General features: G+C 43.3%; 1 protein-coding gene across 12 annotated transcripts in view; it reads right to left on the minus strand.

Moving 5' to 3' along the window:
* PASK (PAS domain containing serine/threonine kinase) overlaps positions 1-17,773 on the minus strand; it is a 22,179-nt gene continuing 4,406 nt past the window's right edge. For 3 of the 12 annotated variants that reach the window (XR_010474745.1, XR_010474747.1, XR_010474744.1), the window contains exons 5-19: positions 16,959-17,099; positions 16,260-16,394; positions 15,307-15,600; positions 14,801-14,963; positions 13,503-13,674; positions 10,361-11,676; positions 9,510-9,691; positions 8,476-8,643; positions 7,577-7,702; positions 6,835-6,969; positions 4,710-4,803; positions 4,199-4,398; positions 2,622-2,755; positions 1,510-1,656; positions 1-479 (exon numbers count right to left, since the gene is read on the minus strand). Coding sequence is in view for 6 of the 12 variants with exons in the window: in XM_021286388.2 (XP_021142063.1) it covers positions 415-479; positions 1,510-1,656; positions 2,622-2,755; positions 4,199-4,398; positions 6,835-6,969; positions 7,577-7,702; positions 8,476-8,643; positions 9,510-9,691; positions 10,361-11,676; positions 13,503-13,674; positions 14,801-14,963; positions 15,307-15,600; positions 16,260-16,394; positions 16,959-17,099 (3,378 nt within the window). In the remaining 6 variants the exon portion in view is untranslated. Of the gene's footprint in view, positions 480-1,509; positions 1,657-2,621; positions 2,756-4,198; positions 4,399-4,709; positions 4,892-6,834; positions 6,970-7,576; positions 7,703-8,475; positions 8,644-9,509; positions 9,692-10,360; positions 11,677-13,502; positions 13,675-14,800; positions 14,964-15,306; positions 15,601-16,259; positions 16,395-16,958; positions 17,100-17,773 lie in introns of those variants that run through there. The other 9 variants (XM_021286388.2, XM_065074203.1, XM_065074202.1 and 6 more) reach the window with 6 other exon arrangements.

A 17,773-nucleotide genomic window follows, 5' to 3' on the forward strand; every position in this document is an offset into this window, starting at 1 on the left:
TCACCTGAGACAAAGGTGTTTATTCATTCACTTTCAGAAAGAGTGAAACTACATATGAAAAGTAAAAACAGCCATTAAAAATACATTCTGAGTTATGAACAATTCAAACAAGACGTTAAAATCTTTGTTCTTACACAGGATGTGTTTTAAAGCTGTGAGGCAATTATAAATGCTTATTTGCCAGCAGCTTTTCTCGAGTGGCCGTGCCCAGGGCTGCCCTGCGCTGGCCATAGGGTCTTTCTCAAAGAGAGAAGCACTTACAATTAATTCCTGTTGATTCCTGAACGACAGTGCATGTCCCGTGGCCAGGGAGCTGGGGTTCGGCAGAAGGGCTGCGCAGTGCCCCAGGCCTCAGCCCAGGCTCCCTGCAGCTGCTGCTTCCCTGCAGGGATCCACACGCAGAGCTGGGGGCGTTCAGGCGCGGCTCACACTGTCTGCGTGGGCACGCTCACCAGAACTGCTCCTCACTTTGCTGCTTTCTAGGGAGAAGAACAAACAGTGAAGGGTGAGCCATAGGTCCCTCTGGACAACAGGCGTATCTTCAAACTGAGCACATCTGGCTGGCAGGAGAATCACAGAATCACAGGGACTGGAAGGGGCCTCGAAAGCTCATCCAGTGCAATCCCCCCATGGAGCAGGAACACCCGGATGAGGTTACACAGGAAGGTGTCCAGGCGGGTTGGAATGTCTGCACAGAAGGAGACTCCACAACCTCCCTGGGCAGCCTGGGCCAGGCTCTGACACCCTCACCCCCAACAAGTTTCTTCTCCTCTTTCAGTGGAACCTCCTGTGTTCCAGTTTGCACCCACTGCCCCTTGTCCTGTCACTGGCTGTCACCCAGAAGAGCCTGGCTCCATCCTCCTGACACTCCCCCTTTCCATATTGGTCCCCAGGAATGAGTCACCCCTCAGTCTCCTCTTGTCCAGCTCCAGAGCCCCAGCTCCCTCAGCCTTTCCTCACCCGGGAGATGCTCCACTCCCTTCAGCATCTTGGTGGCTGCGCTGGACTCTCTCCAGCAGTTCCCTGTCCTGCTGGAACTGAGGGGACACAACTGGACACAAGATTCCAGGTGTGGTCTCCCCAGGGCAGAGCAGAGGGGCAGGAGAACCTCTCTGACCTACTGACCACCCCCTTCTAACCCACCCCAGGTACCATTGGCCTTCCTGGCCACAAGGGCCCAGTGCTGGCTCATGGTCACCCTGCTGTCCCCAGGACCCCCAGGTCCCTTTCCCCTACACTGCTCTCCAACAGCTCGTTCCCCAACTTATACTGGAACCTGGGGTTGTTCCTGCCCAGATTCAAGACTCTACACTTGCCCTTGTTCTATTACATTAAATTTTTCCTCCCCCAACTCTCCAGCCTGTCCAGGTCTCTGGATGGCAGCACAGCCTTCTGGCGTGTCACCTGATGAGAAGCACCTTGCTAATCACAGCTCAGTCTGCTCTTAGAAATCATTCCTGCATGCTTGGCAGGCCCTGGGTGGAGGAAAATGCCTTCAGAACGTTTCACCTGGCTCAGCAGAGATGTACACCTCTTCCCAGGTGTAGTCAGCCAGGTTCACAGGCTGCTTCAGCCAGCAATGCTCCACTAACACGGCCAGAGTCATGCGCTGCTCTGGAACAGGATGCAAAAGCCCAGCGATTAGATCCATGAGGCCTGGGGAGAGACAGCGGGCAGAGGAATGGCTCAGGCTGTATTTTAGGTATGTTGGGAATGTAATATATGGTTTATATTCAAAGAATGCCAATTTCAACGACTAATCCTCCCCTTTGATTCCTTGTGCAGTACTGTTCTACCATGGTCTTGGTCACATGTGCTCAGCTCTGAGAACGATCCAAGATTTCCAGGTTATGCAAACAGAACTGAGAGCAAGAGTTATCACACTGAAGAGCACCTAAGTGCCACAGAGGCAACCCTGACTCACTGTTTCCAAGCCCAGGCTTATCCTGCAGTTATCCCGTGTTTGATGTCCGGCTAAAGGTGCTCACAGGGGTCAGGGAAAGCTTCAAGGATTTACCAGTCAGCAGCACCCTGAAGCCTTCAAACCATAGTGCTCCCACAGAGCCCAGAGAACTTGTTAAGGAAGATTTCGTTAGCCTGACATGCCATTAGTTTTCCACACCTCCAACAGAAAACAAGGCCAATGTATTTTGCCTGTGAGGTCAAGCCATGCTATTAATTCAGAAATAATAAATTAACATGCTATGTATCCCCAAAGTGACTGGCAATAGTTCAAGTGAGAAAACTTGGATTAGAGTTGCACGAGTGCCATAATTGATCTTACAGAGTGAACCTTCCCATCAGGCATTATTTCTTGGGTATAAACCTTAATGAAGCTTGACAAGCTGATAGGTTGAGTCATTATAATAACAGGAGGCCTGGAATTTGAAACCAATAAAATATACGACAGATAGCTGTATTCAACATAAGCATGAAGAACTGCATAACCTACCCAAAAGGATACCCCGGGTAACTCTGCTTCAGCAAGGAGCTTTTAAAATCATTGCAGAGCACATTTGGAAACAATTTTCCCGTCTTCCCTGTGATTTCTGGAGAATAAATACTGATCATGCTTTCCCAAGAGGTCTGCTCTTTTAGAAAAGCAAATGAGAATAATTCACCTTTGGAGCCAGGCCGAGGAGGATTCAGGACAGCAGCCACGGCCTCCTCCAGCTCACAGAAGGGATTCTCTCCAAATACCAGGGTATAAAGGGTGACACCCAGTGACCACATCTCCAACTCAGGGCCATGGTACCTGTGCAGAGATAAACTCAGATTGCAAATATATGATTGTATGCTGAACAAAGTAAAAAGAAAAAAGCCAGCTGATAGCCCCTGTTTCCAATTTTTGTTTTAATATAGGAAGTTTTTGAGAATTCTAATAAGGTTCTCATGTGTTTTTGAGAAGTCTGTATTAACCTTCTCCATGAAAAAGAACCAACAAAACACAACCAAAGAACGGCCAAACAATTTCCGTTGATGAGTATGTATAACATGCACCTAGACTTCCACATGTGTGAGCTGCTGACAAGACAACTTAAGCCTCCTCCTTCTTCACCATAAGCCAAAACTATCAAGTAAATATTTAAATGGAAGAACAGACACTGCAGTGGAATCCCCCTTGCTTCCTCCCATCCCTTGCAAAACAAAAGTAATTTGGAAATAAATATTAACTATCTAGATTCCATCTGAGAAAAAGAGACAGTTTCTAAACACAATAAGAGCCTGAACTCCCAGGGCAGTGCTGCTTCATCTTCTATCTCATTCCCAGCAGGGAATTCCTCTCTTCCTTGCATTGTTCCTTGCCCCCACGCCGGTTAAGAGGAGCTGCCTGAAGGACCCATGAAAACAGCTGTGAAATGAGAGCAAGCTGACATCCTTGCACATCCAATTAATGCTTAGCACCCTGTGATGGTGAGGCTTCCCTCCAGGAGTGGAGGCGAGACTGCCAGCCTACAGGTAAAGGGTGCTCAGAGGAAGCGAGAACAGGGGAAAACCAGCTCAGATGTGGGTAGCACAGCAAGAAAAGCTGCAAAGGAAGAACCTTTGTGTCCAGAGGAGCTCCAAAAAGAAAAAAACATAACAAACCAAAAACCAGGGAGATGAACAATGGTAAAACTGCAAATATTCACATGGGGAAGCAGGTAGGAAAGAAGGGAACAGAGGAGATGAGGGTGGGAGAAGTACAAAATGTAGACATGGTCAGGGGCAGATGCCATACAGCAATACTTGCTTTTACCACCTCTCTAAAAAAGCAGCTTTTAGTAGACACGTTAGTGTGTTCACATGCAGGTATGAAGAGAAGGTTAGCAAGCTGATGTACATATGAAAGATTACAGAAAAAAGACACACTCAAGTAACAACACAATTAATCCACTCCTCTAGCAGGCTGGAAATTAAAATCATAGGCTTGTTCTTGAACTTGGCTCTGCAGTAGGACAGACATTAGTACAAGGCTTTGCAAAACATCTGGCCAGAATAAGAAAACCTGTCGACAGACTTAGTCAGAAATGACTTTGTTTGTATTCAAGCCTTTGCAAATAATTTCTGTCACTGCAGAGCCCTGCATCTCACTGCAGTTTTCTGTGGCTAAATATTCTAGCAGAATAGCAATGGCAAAGCTTCTCTGTTCCAGCCCTGCACACACATTTGTTTTGGTGCAATGGTCACAAAAATTACTTTTCAGAGAGTGACATACGGTTTGCCAGACAGCACTTCTGGTGAGCAGTATTCAATTGTTCCACAGAAGGTATAAAACAATTTGCCAGGTTCCAGGTAGGCAGCTGAACCAAAGTCCACTAATTTAATTGTGAAATCTTCAGCAATGACAATGTTTTCATCCTTGATATCTCTGTGAAGGATGTTTCTACAGTGGAGATACCCGACAGCTGATACAAGCTGGAAGAGGAGGAAAGAACTAGGGGTTACTACACAGCGGTGTCCTTCTGGGTAGTCTATGTGACATCACAGAGTTCCAATAGCCACATTTTGGCTTGTTTTGGCACTGTATAAACAAGATAGAGATCCTAATTTTGGCAACTGAAAATGAACACAGGCATGCCTGTCAGCCTTGCTGCAGCGGGTGTTGCAGTTCTCTTGGAAGAGACTTAAAAAACCACTTTGCTTGCGTTCCTCTCACAAATGTGCAGGAAGACAGCATGCTATAGTCACAGTGTGCTTGTTTTTTGGTTAGAAGCATCAGAGCTTACTGTTACAATCCTGCCGGTTACTCTATTTTTATCCCAGCTTCACTTGGAGGGTTCTTTGATTTCTCCAGAAGGACGTTACCGTGTGCCTCCGATACTGCAGGATGACAAAGCACTTAGAGTGAAGTTTGGTATAAATAATATAGTCACTTCTAAATTCCATTCTTCTTTCTGCACGATTCACCCTACAGTGCCATAAGTAAGAACAGCATCAGAATTATATCACCTTAGAGACAATCGTGATCCCTACCACAATACATACAAGCAAGAAAAGCAAGTGGCTGACGTAGAAGAGTTTCTATTTATAATACAAAGCTCCCTTTGCAGAGAAATACTGTACAGGCCTGAAGTAACAAAGCACCCCTACAAACTCAGTCAGCTCAGGAAAAGGGCTTGTCCATCAGAAGTCTAGAGGGGCTGCAGTTTGTGAATGCACACTGTGGAGCAGACACGGGAAGGTGCATCACTTTGGCTACCAGCTTCCACGCAGGCAGGGGGAGCGTGGACACAGCGGTGGGTTAACACGTGCAAAGTAATTCTTGCAAACCTTGGAGCAAGGAATTGACTCCAAAATACGTGAGGAGGAATTACTTGGAGACTGCTGTTGTGGTTAACTCAACGAACAAAGGACAATTTGGCTCTCAGGCAATCTCCTAACTCATAGTAACCTACCTTGAGTTATTTTCATAGAATCACACAATCCCAGGTTGGAAGGGCCCACAAAGGTCATCTGATCCAACCTTTCCTGGCAAAGGCCCAGTCTAGACAAACTGGCCCTGCACACCGTCCAGCTGAATCTTAAACGTGTCCAATGTCGGGGAATCCACCACTCCCCTGGTGATATTAGACCAATGGCTGGTTGTTCTCATCATGAAAAATTTCCCTCGTGTCCAATCTGTATCTCCTCAGGAGTAACTTGTACCCATTTCCCCTAATCTTTTCCATGTGACCAGTTGTAAACAGGGAATCACAGAATCATAGAATCATTTCAGTTGGAAGAGACCCTCAGGATCATCAAGTCTAACCATAACCTAACCTAACTCCAGCACTAAACCATGTCCCTAAGAACCTTGTCTAAACGCCTTTTAAACCCCTCCAGGGATGGTGACTCCAGCACTGCCCTGGGCAGCCTGTTCCAATGCCCCACAGCCCTTTGGGGAAGAAATTGTTCCCCACATCCAACCTCAACCTCCCCTGGTGCAACTTGAGGCCGTTTCCTCTGCTCCCGGCGCTTGTTCCTGGGGAGCAGAGCCCGACCCCCCCTGGCTCCAAGCTCCTTTCAGGCAGTTCAGAGATCAGAAGGTCTCCCCTCAGCTCCTGTTCTCCAGCTGAACCCCCAGGTCCCTCAGCCGCTCCCATCACACTTGTGCTCCAGCCCCTCACCAGCTTCATCGCCTCTTCTGCACTCTCTCTAGTCCTTCTTACGTTGAGTGGCACAAAACTGAACACATCCCTGCTCTGGTACTGAAAACATTCAGATGATGCCAACCATGTTCCATTTTAACCAGTCACTGACCAGAGCTCATCCTCCAGCCCAAACACTACGTCTGCTAGGTGCACTTTGGCAGAAAGTGTGTGGGGAAACAGTTCAGGGAGTCTCCATCTTCTTTGTAGCCACATTAAATTCCAAGATAATTTCTTGATTTTAAATTCCTTAAAAAGAGGAGAGCCTTTTATCCCCATAAGCAATCTAAACCAAGCATTGGTCTAAGTGAGAGTGTGGCATTTAGTGAGGCTTGGGGCAACTCCCATGAGCTTCCCTCCTCCTGCAGAGGAACTGTGAGGGCTCCACAAATGGGCATCCTGGTGGCAGGGGCAGTGTGCTGCGACAGGCACAGCCAAGAGGGGACGGCACTACAGGAAATCCTCATATGAAGTAAGGTCCTGTAAAGGCTTCTTTGTTACAGGTTTCTAAATAAACTTTAAAAAGGTTTCTGCAGGCAGCATTCCTGTTAGCCAGAAATCAGCCCTGCAGCATGATGAGGAAAAGTTCTGCAGGTATTGAGCATGACTCCGATTCAGCATGCCTGCTGATTAACGAGTAATTCTTCTGAGTGAAATAGGGTCCTGGTACTTATATTAACCAAATCTTACCTGCATGCAGCAAGTGTACATTCCCAGCTCTCACCTGTCTGAATATATAGCTTGCTAATGGCTCATCCAGGTTGGGCTGATTATCAATGAATGTAAAGAGATCCAGACCAGATCCATGCTTCTCCATCACCAGCTGGAAGAAGTGTTCATTTTCAAATACATTCAGCACCTATAAATAACAGACTTTTAAAATCATGTTCTTCAACCTCAAACTGCCTTTAAAAAACAAAACAAACACAAACACAGCTCTCCCCTTGGAAGTTTAATCAACGCATATTATAATACTTGAAGGCTCGTTTCAGTGAGCACAGACGTTTCTTGAAAACACAACAAAACTGAAACTGAGAGCAGAATTAAAACGAAGAGCAATTCTCCTTCTGGGGGGGAAAAAACCCCAACCAACCAAAAATGACACAAACAGCCCCAAAACAAAGAATGGGAATCAAAGTATGTATCCAGATTATTTACTGAACTAGCACATGTTCAGATGTGACATCACATTTCCAAGATATGCACCCTATCATCTTGAAATGATGTACAGACTTTTTTTGTGTGAGAGTCACACCTTCAGATCTATGTTTACACCAATTGTTTGGGGTAAAAGTGTCAAAGCAGGTGATAGTCTGGTGTATCCAAAACAAGACGGGCTAGATAGGTTGTGTTCTTTCCTGAAGAGGTAAATTTAATACACTTCCTCACTCCTGAAGAGGAAGATGAGATGTGTTCAAAGGGACCATCTGATATAGTTCAAACTGCCCTCACCAAGTTCACTGTACCTTAATAATACTGGGATGCTGCAGCTTCAACAGGATTGCGATTTCTTGAGTAACTCTCCCCAGATCAGGATCATCTACCCAGCAGTCCTCAAGCACCCTCTCCTTCCAGATGAACTTTACGACAACCTACACAGACAACAGTATTCAGCATCACTTGTGAAAGTATGACTTTCAGTGTTTGGTAAGTTAACTTCCAGGAAAAATGTTAGCGAATCACATTACTAGAAGGACAGAAGTAAGCCAATGCACATTGCTTATTGTATTTTTAGATATATCTAAACTAATTTAGTCCTAGAAGCCAAATGATGCACAGACATGTATTTCCTTTTTATTGATGCTCCGAATTCCAAAGGGTTTGACAGGCCTGCTCTCTTATCAACCCAGTTACAGCAGCGGTGATGTCTGGCACAGGGGTCAACAGAGGGAAAACGAGCGCTTAACATCCATGCAGAGAAACACCAGAACTTGCCTCTCAACACCCAAAATACTTCCACTGATAAACAGGAGGGTCCCATAATCTCAACGTGTCTACTCCACATTCTTGAGTCGTGGCATGATAAAAACTTTGAAGTTTGTCATTCTCTTTAGTAACAGAAGATTAAAACCTGTAATTCTGTTAAGTTTAGTATGTACTTCTTTCAACAGGTTAAATCAGCTACATGGTCAGTCTCATTCTGTACCTGTGGCCTTAAGTAACAGTTCATACACTGCATCAATGCAAGCATTTCGCTGTCCTGTTTTCATGAGGTTAGTGATTTCGAATTTCTGTTTAACAGGAAAACCCCACACTATCAAATAACAGCTTTTAACAGTGCAGTGCTGACAGTATATGAACACTCTAACCTTTCAGTTTTCATCCTAAATAATCACTGCAATGAGATCTAAAAGAAATATTTAACCTCCTGGTGATCCTTCTTGCCCCTGGCAGTCCAGACGAAGCCAAAAGATCCTTTGCCAATAAGACTGAGAGTGCTGTAATTTTTTGCGTATTCTCCCTCACATGCCCTTAATCCTTCAAGCTCTTCAGCTCTTCGGGAATTCTCAAAAAGTGAAGCTGATCTGATGGCCTAGGTACAGATAAAGAAAAATAGCAAGAAAAAAATTATTAAGACACAGAATCACCTTTATAAAATGAAGTAAATACTGAAAAGAACAGACACATCTGCAAGAATAGCTAAAAAGAGTGATCTTTGGTTTTGATAGCTGAACTGTCTGATGGTGTAACCATCACCCTATGAGACAGCCACTTCTCAGCAGCTACAAATACTGCTTAATTCAGAGAAAGGTAAAGAAAACAGCAGCATATGCACCTTAGATACTCACACAAAATTCTCTGTGCAAGTAGGAAAATGAAGTCATTGTGGTCTATGACCGAATTATAATTTTATTTGATGAATAAAAAGTACGTTACTTTCAATGTTGTAGTTTTTCCAGGTAAGTGTATTCTAGATGGATAGACCTAAAAGGATGCTGCTTTAAGCCCTGTCTATAAATTTGGCCATTTCTATTTGCCTCAGAAACTTTAAAAGGGTTAGTATAGAAAAGATATTAAATTGCCAGTGTTTACCACACTTTCTGGTAAGATAGCATTTTAGTTCTGTAGATTGGTTTTTAGCAGACACAAAGAGGAAAGAAGTTTGGGGCATACCCTCCTGAATTTCAATACCCCGGTGTTGTGGTTTATGCCAAGGATGCACAGAGCACCTGGGCCAGTCACAACGGGCTGCTTTTGCCAGTCTTTCCCAGTTAAGCTCAATTCTAATGCAGTCAACCTTTCTTTCGACATAACAATAAGGAAACAAAGAAACAGCATTATCCGCTCACCATCTTGTGACAATGTTTTAGTTTTAAAACTTTCTGACCTTAGCTTCAGTTTTAACACTCAAACAAGGAAAAAAAATGCTCAATATTATATAATGGTAGAATTTCTTACTTCTCCAAGACTTTGTGTAGAAAGATCTGCAATAGACTGGGCAGAGCTTGCTAGACTGGAGACCAAAAGCTGAGTCCTTACTACAGCTTCCCTCTGGCTCTGTAGAAGGTCTTTCACCACACAGACACAGAAAAGTATGGCAGGGTCCTGCAGCTCTACACGTTTCACTTCAAAGAGTACACCTGTAGAAACAGGTCAGGAACTTAAAATGGTAGAATGAAACTTTAGTGTTGAATGAGACCGCAGACATTTTAGGACAAAATTCTGAGCTCTTAACAAAGTGAATTCCTCCATTATTCTTTTGGGGAACACCTACTCAGCGAGGAACCATCAGAGGGGCTGACAAAGGCAGAGCTATTCTAGAGATACTTGGTGGCTACATCTATAGTTGTCACTCCCAGCAGAAACTTTTGTCTGTGTCCAGTTTTAATTATTGATTTCATGTTGTTATTCTAAATTGCATAAAAATGGGGATTTTATAAAATAAGCCACAGAATCCAGGCAAAGGAACGAAACACATTCCACTACGCAATTTAAATACAAGTTTACAATGGAGTTTATATTTTCTGTTCAGAAGAAGTTATCACATTCAAATCTTTTAATTGTGGTTTAAGAATATTTCTGACTATTCAGTCTAGATTAATTTCTTAGTAACTGTGTATTTTATACTACCTGCTTTCCAGTACCCTCTGCGTAGACTTAAATACCATTTTTTCTTCTAGACAGTAGAGCTTCTTCCTTCCTCTCCACTGCAAACTTCTAACCAGAATTTTCTGCCTTCTGCAAAAATGTGCGTGAAAAAGAGCATCCTGATAAGAGTTTTGGGAAAAGGAAAAATAGGTTTAACTTACTTAATTGTGAGCCATCTCTGTGACAGCAATTCCCAGCATAGCTGCCTTCCAGAATCTCCAGGGTAACAGAAGCTGCTGGACTGGGCCTTCCTTCTTGTTTCACTGGGGTTGATGTTACTTGTAGCTCCATATTTTGCTGCCCATGCAAGTGACAGTCTTCTTCAGGACTACCTCTGCTTTCAAGTGGGTTTCTGTTAATGTTGTCCCCCACAGCCTCTGCAAGAGTTTCCATCCTCTCAAGAAACGCTTTGGAGGATTCTTGAGACTTTTCTAAATGCCTTGGCGAGCCCAGCCACACAGAACCATCTTCTACAGCAACACCATTCAACAGCTGCTTTTCTTGCCCAGTTGAAAAAGCACTGGTTTTCTGAGTCAGCATGTTGCCTGCAGTGGAGTCCACTGCATTAGAGGAGGATGCTCCTACAAGAGCTGCAGTACTACCTGAACAATTATCTGAGTTTTCCTTGACACCGATATTCAGACCCAGCACATCAAGACCAGAGCAAATACAGTTCAGCCCAGTGTCTGATTTATTACCATCTACAGAAGCTGTGGCAATTCCTGGTGCAGAAGCACTGCAACCCATTTTATATCCTGAGCAAACATCATGGATATTATTTCTTCCCTTTGCAAAGAAGGATGAAGTATCATTTAGCAGGCAGTTTTCAATAACAAAATGCTCAAGGCTGGAATGTTTTGTATCACATAACAAGTTTGTTTTTGACAACTGCCCTGTAACTATGTGGCTTTGAAAGTCTTGCCTGCAGTCCAGTGTTGTCCCAGACCATGGCTCATCTACTGTTGGTGTTCCAGGTGAGTTACACGTAACATCAGAAGGCAGCTTAATTGGGCCACAGGATGCAGTATCTAGATTGTCTTCTAGCCTAGAGCAAACAGGCAACCAGGCAACATTTACTGAAGAAGCTTGTCCCCAGGCGTCAGTGGTGTGCTGATGCTTCAGCATTTCATACGGTAAGCTACAGACCTGCTGACAATTTATTTCCTTGAGCTCTCGATGATGAACTTGTAATTGGTTAGGCAAGCTACTAGTCTCACTGGCACTTTGTGTCTCAGAGGCAGCAGATACTGCGTTATCACTGCTTCTTGCTGGAATCTTCATGTTCTGACCTAAATCCAACTGCTCTGAATCAGATGACATGGGAGACGGCCTTGCAGAGAGCATCTTCTGAGAATTATTTGATGCTGCAGTTTCCACTGTTCCGCACTGTTCCACTGATCTCATTCTATCAAGCCAGGTTTCAGGGTAAGGCGCTCTGCAGTGGGCTGACAGCCCAGCGGTAGCAACGCTGTCTTCACTGCAAGGATTCCAAGTTATTAGTGATATCATGATGACAAAAGAATGAGAAAATCATCACACTGTATACCACTGTCCTGGTTTTGTTAAAAACAAGTATCTCTTTCAGTGAATTTGCCTGTCAGCTAAAGCCTTCATATTAACTGCATTTTCCTGGAGAACCAGACACGTGTTTTGGTAAACCTAGCAATGGAATGCAAACTTATTGATAAGCACGGATGGACATCTCGCGAGAGTGGCTACGAGAAGAAAGAGACCAAGAAACTGACCAGCTGTGTATAACATTCCATTCAGTGAGTACTTCATATAAAAGTGGGAGATCACGAGGATCTCGTTGCTTTTCCCTTTTGCCCTTTTCCCTTCTGCTTATGGCCGACATTAGAAGAGGACCTTGCTAGTCGTCCCTGCGAACTGAGGCCTAGTGAGAGACTGAATCCAGCTCCGGTTGGCTGCAGAGTCTAATCCAGGACTTCAGGTGCCGGCTCTGCAGTTGCTGAGACTTTCAAGATTGGTTTTGTATATTTTGTATTATTTTCTCTATTCTTATTAGTAGCATTAGTAAAACATCTTTAATTTTTTCCAACTCTCTTCACTCTGTGCTTCTTTTCCTCCCAATCGCCTCTCCTTAGTGAAAAGGGGGGAGAGGGAGGGGGAAGTGTGGGAGGGGGAGAGGGGGTTAACAATACATCTGCCAGGGTTTTATTGTCACCCCGCAATCTTAACCCTCGACAACCACCCACTCTTCTCTTACTATGGCCACTGCTTGAAACCTGCACCAATTGCTTTATATTAAGTTTAGAAGAAAAAGGCAGAAAGCTGTTGGCACAGGCATCCAAAATTCTAACAAATTCCATCTTGACCAAAGAGGCGCAGGTGCACTCGAACAGCGCTCTTGCTCTATGGATTACTTCCTTCTCTAGCTTAATTTCTAAATATATACATATATAGATCATTTACCACAACAAAAAGCCAATACATGTGGTGAGATGCTTCCAGTCACAAGAACAGATCCCTTGTCTGTCCAACCGAAGATGGATGTCCCCACCCATCAATTTAACCATGGTTCACTGAAGCCCAGAGCACAAGGCATTTCGCAAACATTCTATTTGTAAAAATGCAGAGCAGAAAAACAATCCATGCAGCAGAGCACTTACAATCCATGTATGATGTGAGAGACATAAGCCCAGGAGAGCACAAGGAACAATGAGACTATCGGTCTCTTTAAAAGGCAGCAAGAACTGTGCTGTAATAGTTTATATATTAAAAAGGGCAGTAAATATTTTCTGAGGGTTAGAATTGTTAATGTGGAAGGCTTAAAATTTGACTCAAACCATATGCATCATATATGTACTTGTGCAGAATTTCTAACCTTGTAACAGGAAAAAGACCCAGAAAAGCTACAATAAAAATAGCTGGACTTAAGTGACACCGTAGTACTGTATTTTAATGGATGACCTGACAGTTACACCAAGCACCGTAAGGAGTAACATTTAGAATTCATTCCAGGTAACCTGGCTTCAGGTTGATAAACATCCACTGTTTCTGATCTAGCAAAGATAGAGCCTAATTACATTCCCTAGCCTGGGCGAAGCATTTGGTTCCCTCTAGAGATGGAATCCCTGTAGCTTTGCAACTGTAGGTTATACAGATCTAAAGGCAAAACTCAACCTGCCTTGCAAATCACGCTGAGTCGAAAGACAGCAAAGTGTGGAAGGCTCTTGTTACACCTTCCCATGGACATCACAGAGGTGAAAAACAGTTTTGCTAGTGATTGCCACCATGGCTCTTAATTTTTCAGAGTGAATATGCAGTCCATGCAATGCCTACCTATTAGAGGGTGTGGATGCTGCTTCAGGAGGTAAGGGAGGAGAAAAAAAACTGGTCTCATTCTTTTGCTTAATCTCATCATGTATTAATTTGTCATCTTTGTGTCTCTGTTCCAATTGCTGCTCTTCATCTCTTGACAGAAGGCTTGCTAGAGATGCAGTCAAGCTGCTGCCTGTACCAAACAAGAAATAAAACCATACCAACTTAGCCTTTTGCGTTCACACTTCAGAGACTACAGTGATTAAAAACAATCCTGGAACTGCCTTTGTCTGTCTTGTCCCAAAAATCGAATATAAGAGACTTGATTAAGGCAAAGTGGTCCAAATATGAGCACTCCACTCTACTTCGGCTTGAGAAGTCACCACATGCAGGAATCTAAATGTTTCAGATCAAAATCCACAAGTTTGTAAGAGGAAGTGAATCATCTATTGTTAACGAGTCAACAAATCTAGATTTGAATCTAGAAGAATCCTTCCATTTATTAAAGGCTGAGTGCCAACAATGCTCCCTCACTGAAGAACTGAATTAACTCCAAGATTAGAGGCATCGCCTCATCAAAGAATTACCTAAGAAACTGCACAGTCTACTAACTCTCCTTTGTTGCAGTAGTGTGCATTGCTTTCGAGGCAGATGTGCATTTCTAAGCAAAGAAAACAGAAAAAGAAAACAGAAAAAAACCCCACAAACCAACCACCAAGTAAATGAAGGAAACAAAACCAGCATAAAATATCTCTTGCAAAATGGATGAAAGTATGCACTTGCTTGTGTTTGCTGTTTTGGGCAGAGCTAGCTGGAAAGGCAGATGTGGAGACATAAGGCTTTCTTGCTTCTGTTTATTTTGATAAATTCTTTGTAAATGCAGCAAACTGCATCAGAGGAATATGTGATGCTTCCTAACTGAAACACCACGGCAACATAACATCGAATATTAGCCAGCAACATGAGTCAATTCAGAAGAATATTAGAATTTTCCCTTAAAATATTAGTTGTAATCATCTACAGCTCTGCTGCCATGTTATCATAAAAGCTGTATTTCACTAGTCTTAAAATACTCAGAGTTCCTAACAGGGGAGGGAGGGAAAGTGCTCGTTAAGTGCAAAGCATCATCTATTAACAGTGTAATTTCCAACTTGGATATTCAGCTTCATTTTCTTATCAACAAAGAGGCACAACAAGGACAATTCTGTTCACCTTAGCTTATAGTGGAAATCCAGTTTAAAAACTGCATGGAGGTACGCTGCTTTTACAAAGTGTGTTCCCATGTTCATAGGCAAATCTCTCATCTCTCTTTATTTTACCTTTCTTCCAGCAGCCAGAGCCAGTTGTACAGAAGGCAGGAACACCTTCAAATATGCACTCACTCTCTGTCCCCGTGGAGTCGTCAAGAGGAGGTAATGGCAAAGAACAGTCACTGCTTCTCTCCATGTTGTTATAGAAACCGGGGATCAGGAATGTAATGTTCTAAAACACAGAAGAAAACCTCAGAGACCTAAGCTGACTCTCACAGGTTGGGGAAAAATGCTAACAATCCACGTCCATGGACCTGATTCTGATGAGTAACCAGGCAAAAGTGATCCATGTGACTGAACACGTACTTGAAATGCACACTAGGTCCTCAGCGCTGTGAGAATTCGCAATTACAGCAAGGGAATTTGTGTATCATCCTACAACTCACTTGCCGAACACATGGAACATGGAGGTTTTGTGACAGACAGAAATGAGTGTGAAAGATGACTGTACAATACCAATGGATATGCTGCCAGACAGAGCAGTCTTTTGGGAGGGATTCAAACTCCTGTCTTACCTTTCCTAAGAGTTCTTTCTTCTCATAGCCAAAGAGCATCAAAGCGAAACTATCCTTGATGCCACAGATGGTTCCATCTGACCGGACAGTAATAAGACCACTGATGGTGGAGAAAACCAGGACTGTAGCAGAGTAATGACAGCCTGTGAAAGAGCTGCCTTCTTCTGTCTGTGAAACACCGTCCTTCTGCATGGCTGCTTGCTCCTCTTCCAGAAGGCTTACTTGCAGCTTTAAACTGAGAGGAAACATGTTACCCTCTCTGGATCGGCCTACAGCTTGCTGGATCCTGAGGTTCTAAATTAAAGAAAAAAAAAGGACAAACAACCCAGAAAACATCTAAACTAACCAAATGTTTTGGTTGTATTTCAGTATTCATAAAAAATTCCACAGGAACATTATCAGGAAAAAGGAGCAGGAAAAGAAAAATGAAACAATCCTGTGAATACCAAAATTGGAATAAAGTCTGGTTTTCTAAGGATTCCAAATCCAGTGTTGAACTCCTTTATGAATATCCTGCTGATGAAGACCAGGGAAGTCCACGCTGCAACTTTTCGGCAAATGAGGCATTAATAATTTCAACTATCTAGCTGTTCGTTTTCATGGCATTGGCAAGATCTGGTTATTTCTTTAGACTTGCACTCCTCAGACAGGCATGACTGAAACTGGCTAAGGAATTCAAAGGAATTTTAGGGAGCTGACAGGGACAGCATTGTTTCCTAAAAAGCAAGGACTGGAAAAAAGTGTCTTTTCCACAGTGAGCGGCCAGGGCTTGGTCTTGTTCTTACTTAGGAAATATTCAGACAGCAGCTCCATAAATAAGCAACATACCCTTTTTCAGGGGACTTATGTTTCTCTCTGAAAATGCTTTCTTCTGTTAGATGAGGGAAAACAGTATGCACCTGTGTTCCAAACCAGAAAGGCACGGAAGAACATGGTTGGTGTTCATACTATACCTTAGGGATCTTTTTGCCTAGAAGAGGGATCTGCACAGAAGGAATCAGGTCCTTTACGTGGAGCCCAACTACTTCTTCCAGTGTTGGGTAGCCATGGAGACGGGCAAAAAGGAGGTCACATGATATTATCTCTCCCTTGGAAAGAAAATTTACAGGATTCTTTCAATTTTAGCATTTTAGCCACAGTTCACTCAATCCTTTCACAACAGTTTCGGCAAATACCTAAGCAAATGGCAGGATGCTTCATTCTGTATTGTCTTTGTGGATACAACTGCCTCAGCAAAAGCAGCCACAGCATGACACAGTTCTCTGAGGTTTCCAGGCAGAGCCCGCCCTTTGCCGTGGGGAGAAGCAGGGAAGTCCAATGCTCCTCACAGAACTTTTCCTCAGTGAGCTGATCCCTTCACAAGGGGATCACTGCCACAACTAACCAGTCCCTGCAAAACCGATGCTGCTGAAGTCTAAAATGTCCCCAGGGGAGAGACAGAGTATTTTAATGTGACTTGGTGAATACATGGAGGTGAGCTGCATGGGAGATACATGCACAGCTCCTGCATGTGCAGTCCCAGTTTTGGGCAGTACTATGTACACACTTCATGTTCGCAAATGATAACGTGCCTGCTGGCTTTCAGACACGTTTCATTTGCACACAAACTCTCACAAACTGCAGCCTCTTTTGATCATTAGGAAAACACTCACGTCAGCCCTGAAGGAAACGGAAGCTGAAAGTCTCTCCACTGGTTCCAGCACAATCACACAACACTGGTTGTCCTTGCTTCTTATTCGCCTCAGCCAGACTGAGACAGGGATCTTCTCTTTGAGACGGCCTATAACATCCACCTTTCCATAGGATTCAGAGATGTAGCCATAATTTAGTAAGATTGTGGTTACTTAGTAAGAATTTCAAATACGAATAAGATATTAAGCCAAGATATCTCCCTGTTATTGTCAGAAAAACATTGGGGTTTGATTACTTATCTTTTTTTTTATTGGAAGAAACACAGTTTTAATACAGAAATGAAAATGCTTACAAATGATTCACAGATCATACACAAAATGTCATGGTTGCTTTTGTCTTTTCTCTCTCAGCCTCAAGAAGACTAAAGGCATTTCCTTCAGCATAATAAAAGTGCCCATTTAATACCTTACATTCAGTAAGAAGTACCTTTCTGAGATCCCATGGTGCTAGTGAATACTCTGCATTAGTAACATAGTTCTTACTTTCAGCTGCAAAAATAGCAGTTTACCTTCTTATGGTAGGAGATGCTTCTCAAATCAAAAAATGTTTGTTTATCTTATAACCTGCATCGTTCATATCAAGCCTTTTATCATTTTTACGTGGTCTTGACAGAATGGGTTTATGAATTACACAGAGATTCCCATAAAGTACTTAGAATGGCTGTAGCTTAGAATTAGTGCCTTTATCAGACTAATTTTAATCTTGGATTTCACCAAATCAATCCTAGATTTTTTTCTCCATATGCAATTGAGGATTTAAGAAGATCAAGCTCTGA

This window comes from Columba livia, chromosome 9 (genome assembly GCF_036013475.1).
Source record: "Columba livia isolate bColLiv1 breed racing homer chromosome 9, bColLiv1.pat.W.v2, whole genome shotgun sequence".
In the NCBI taxonomy this organism is placed as follows: Eukaryota; Metazoa; Chordata; class Aves; order Columbiformes; family Columbidae; genus Columba; species Columba livia.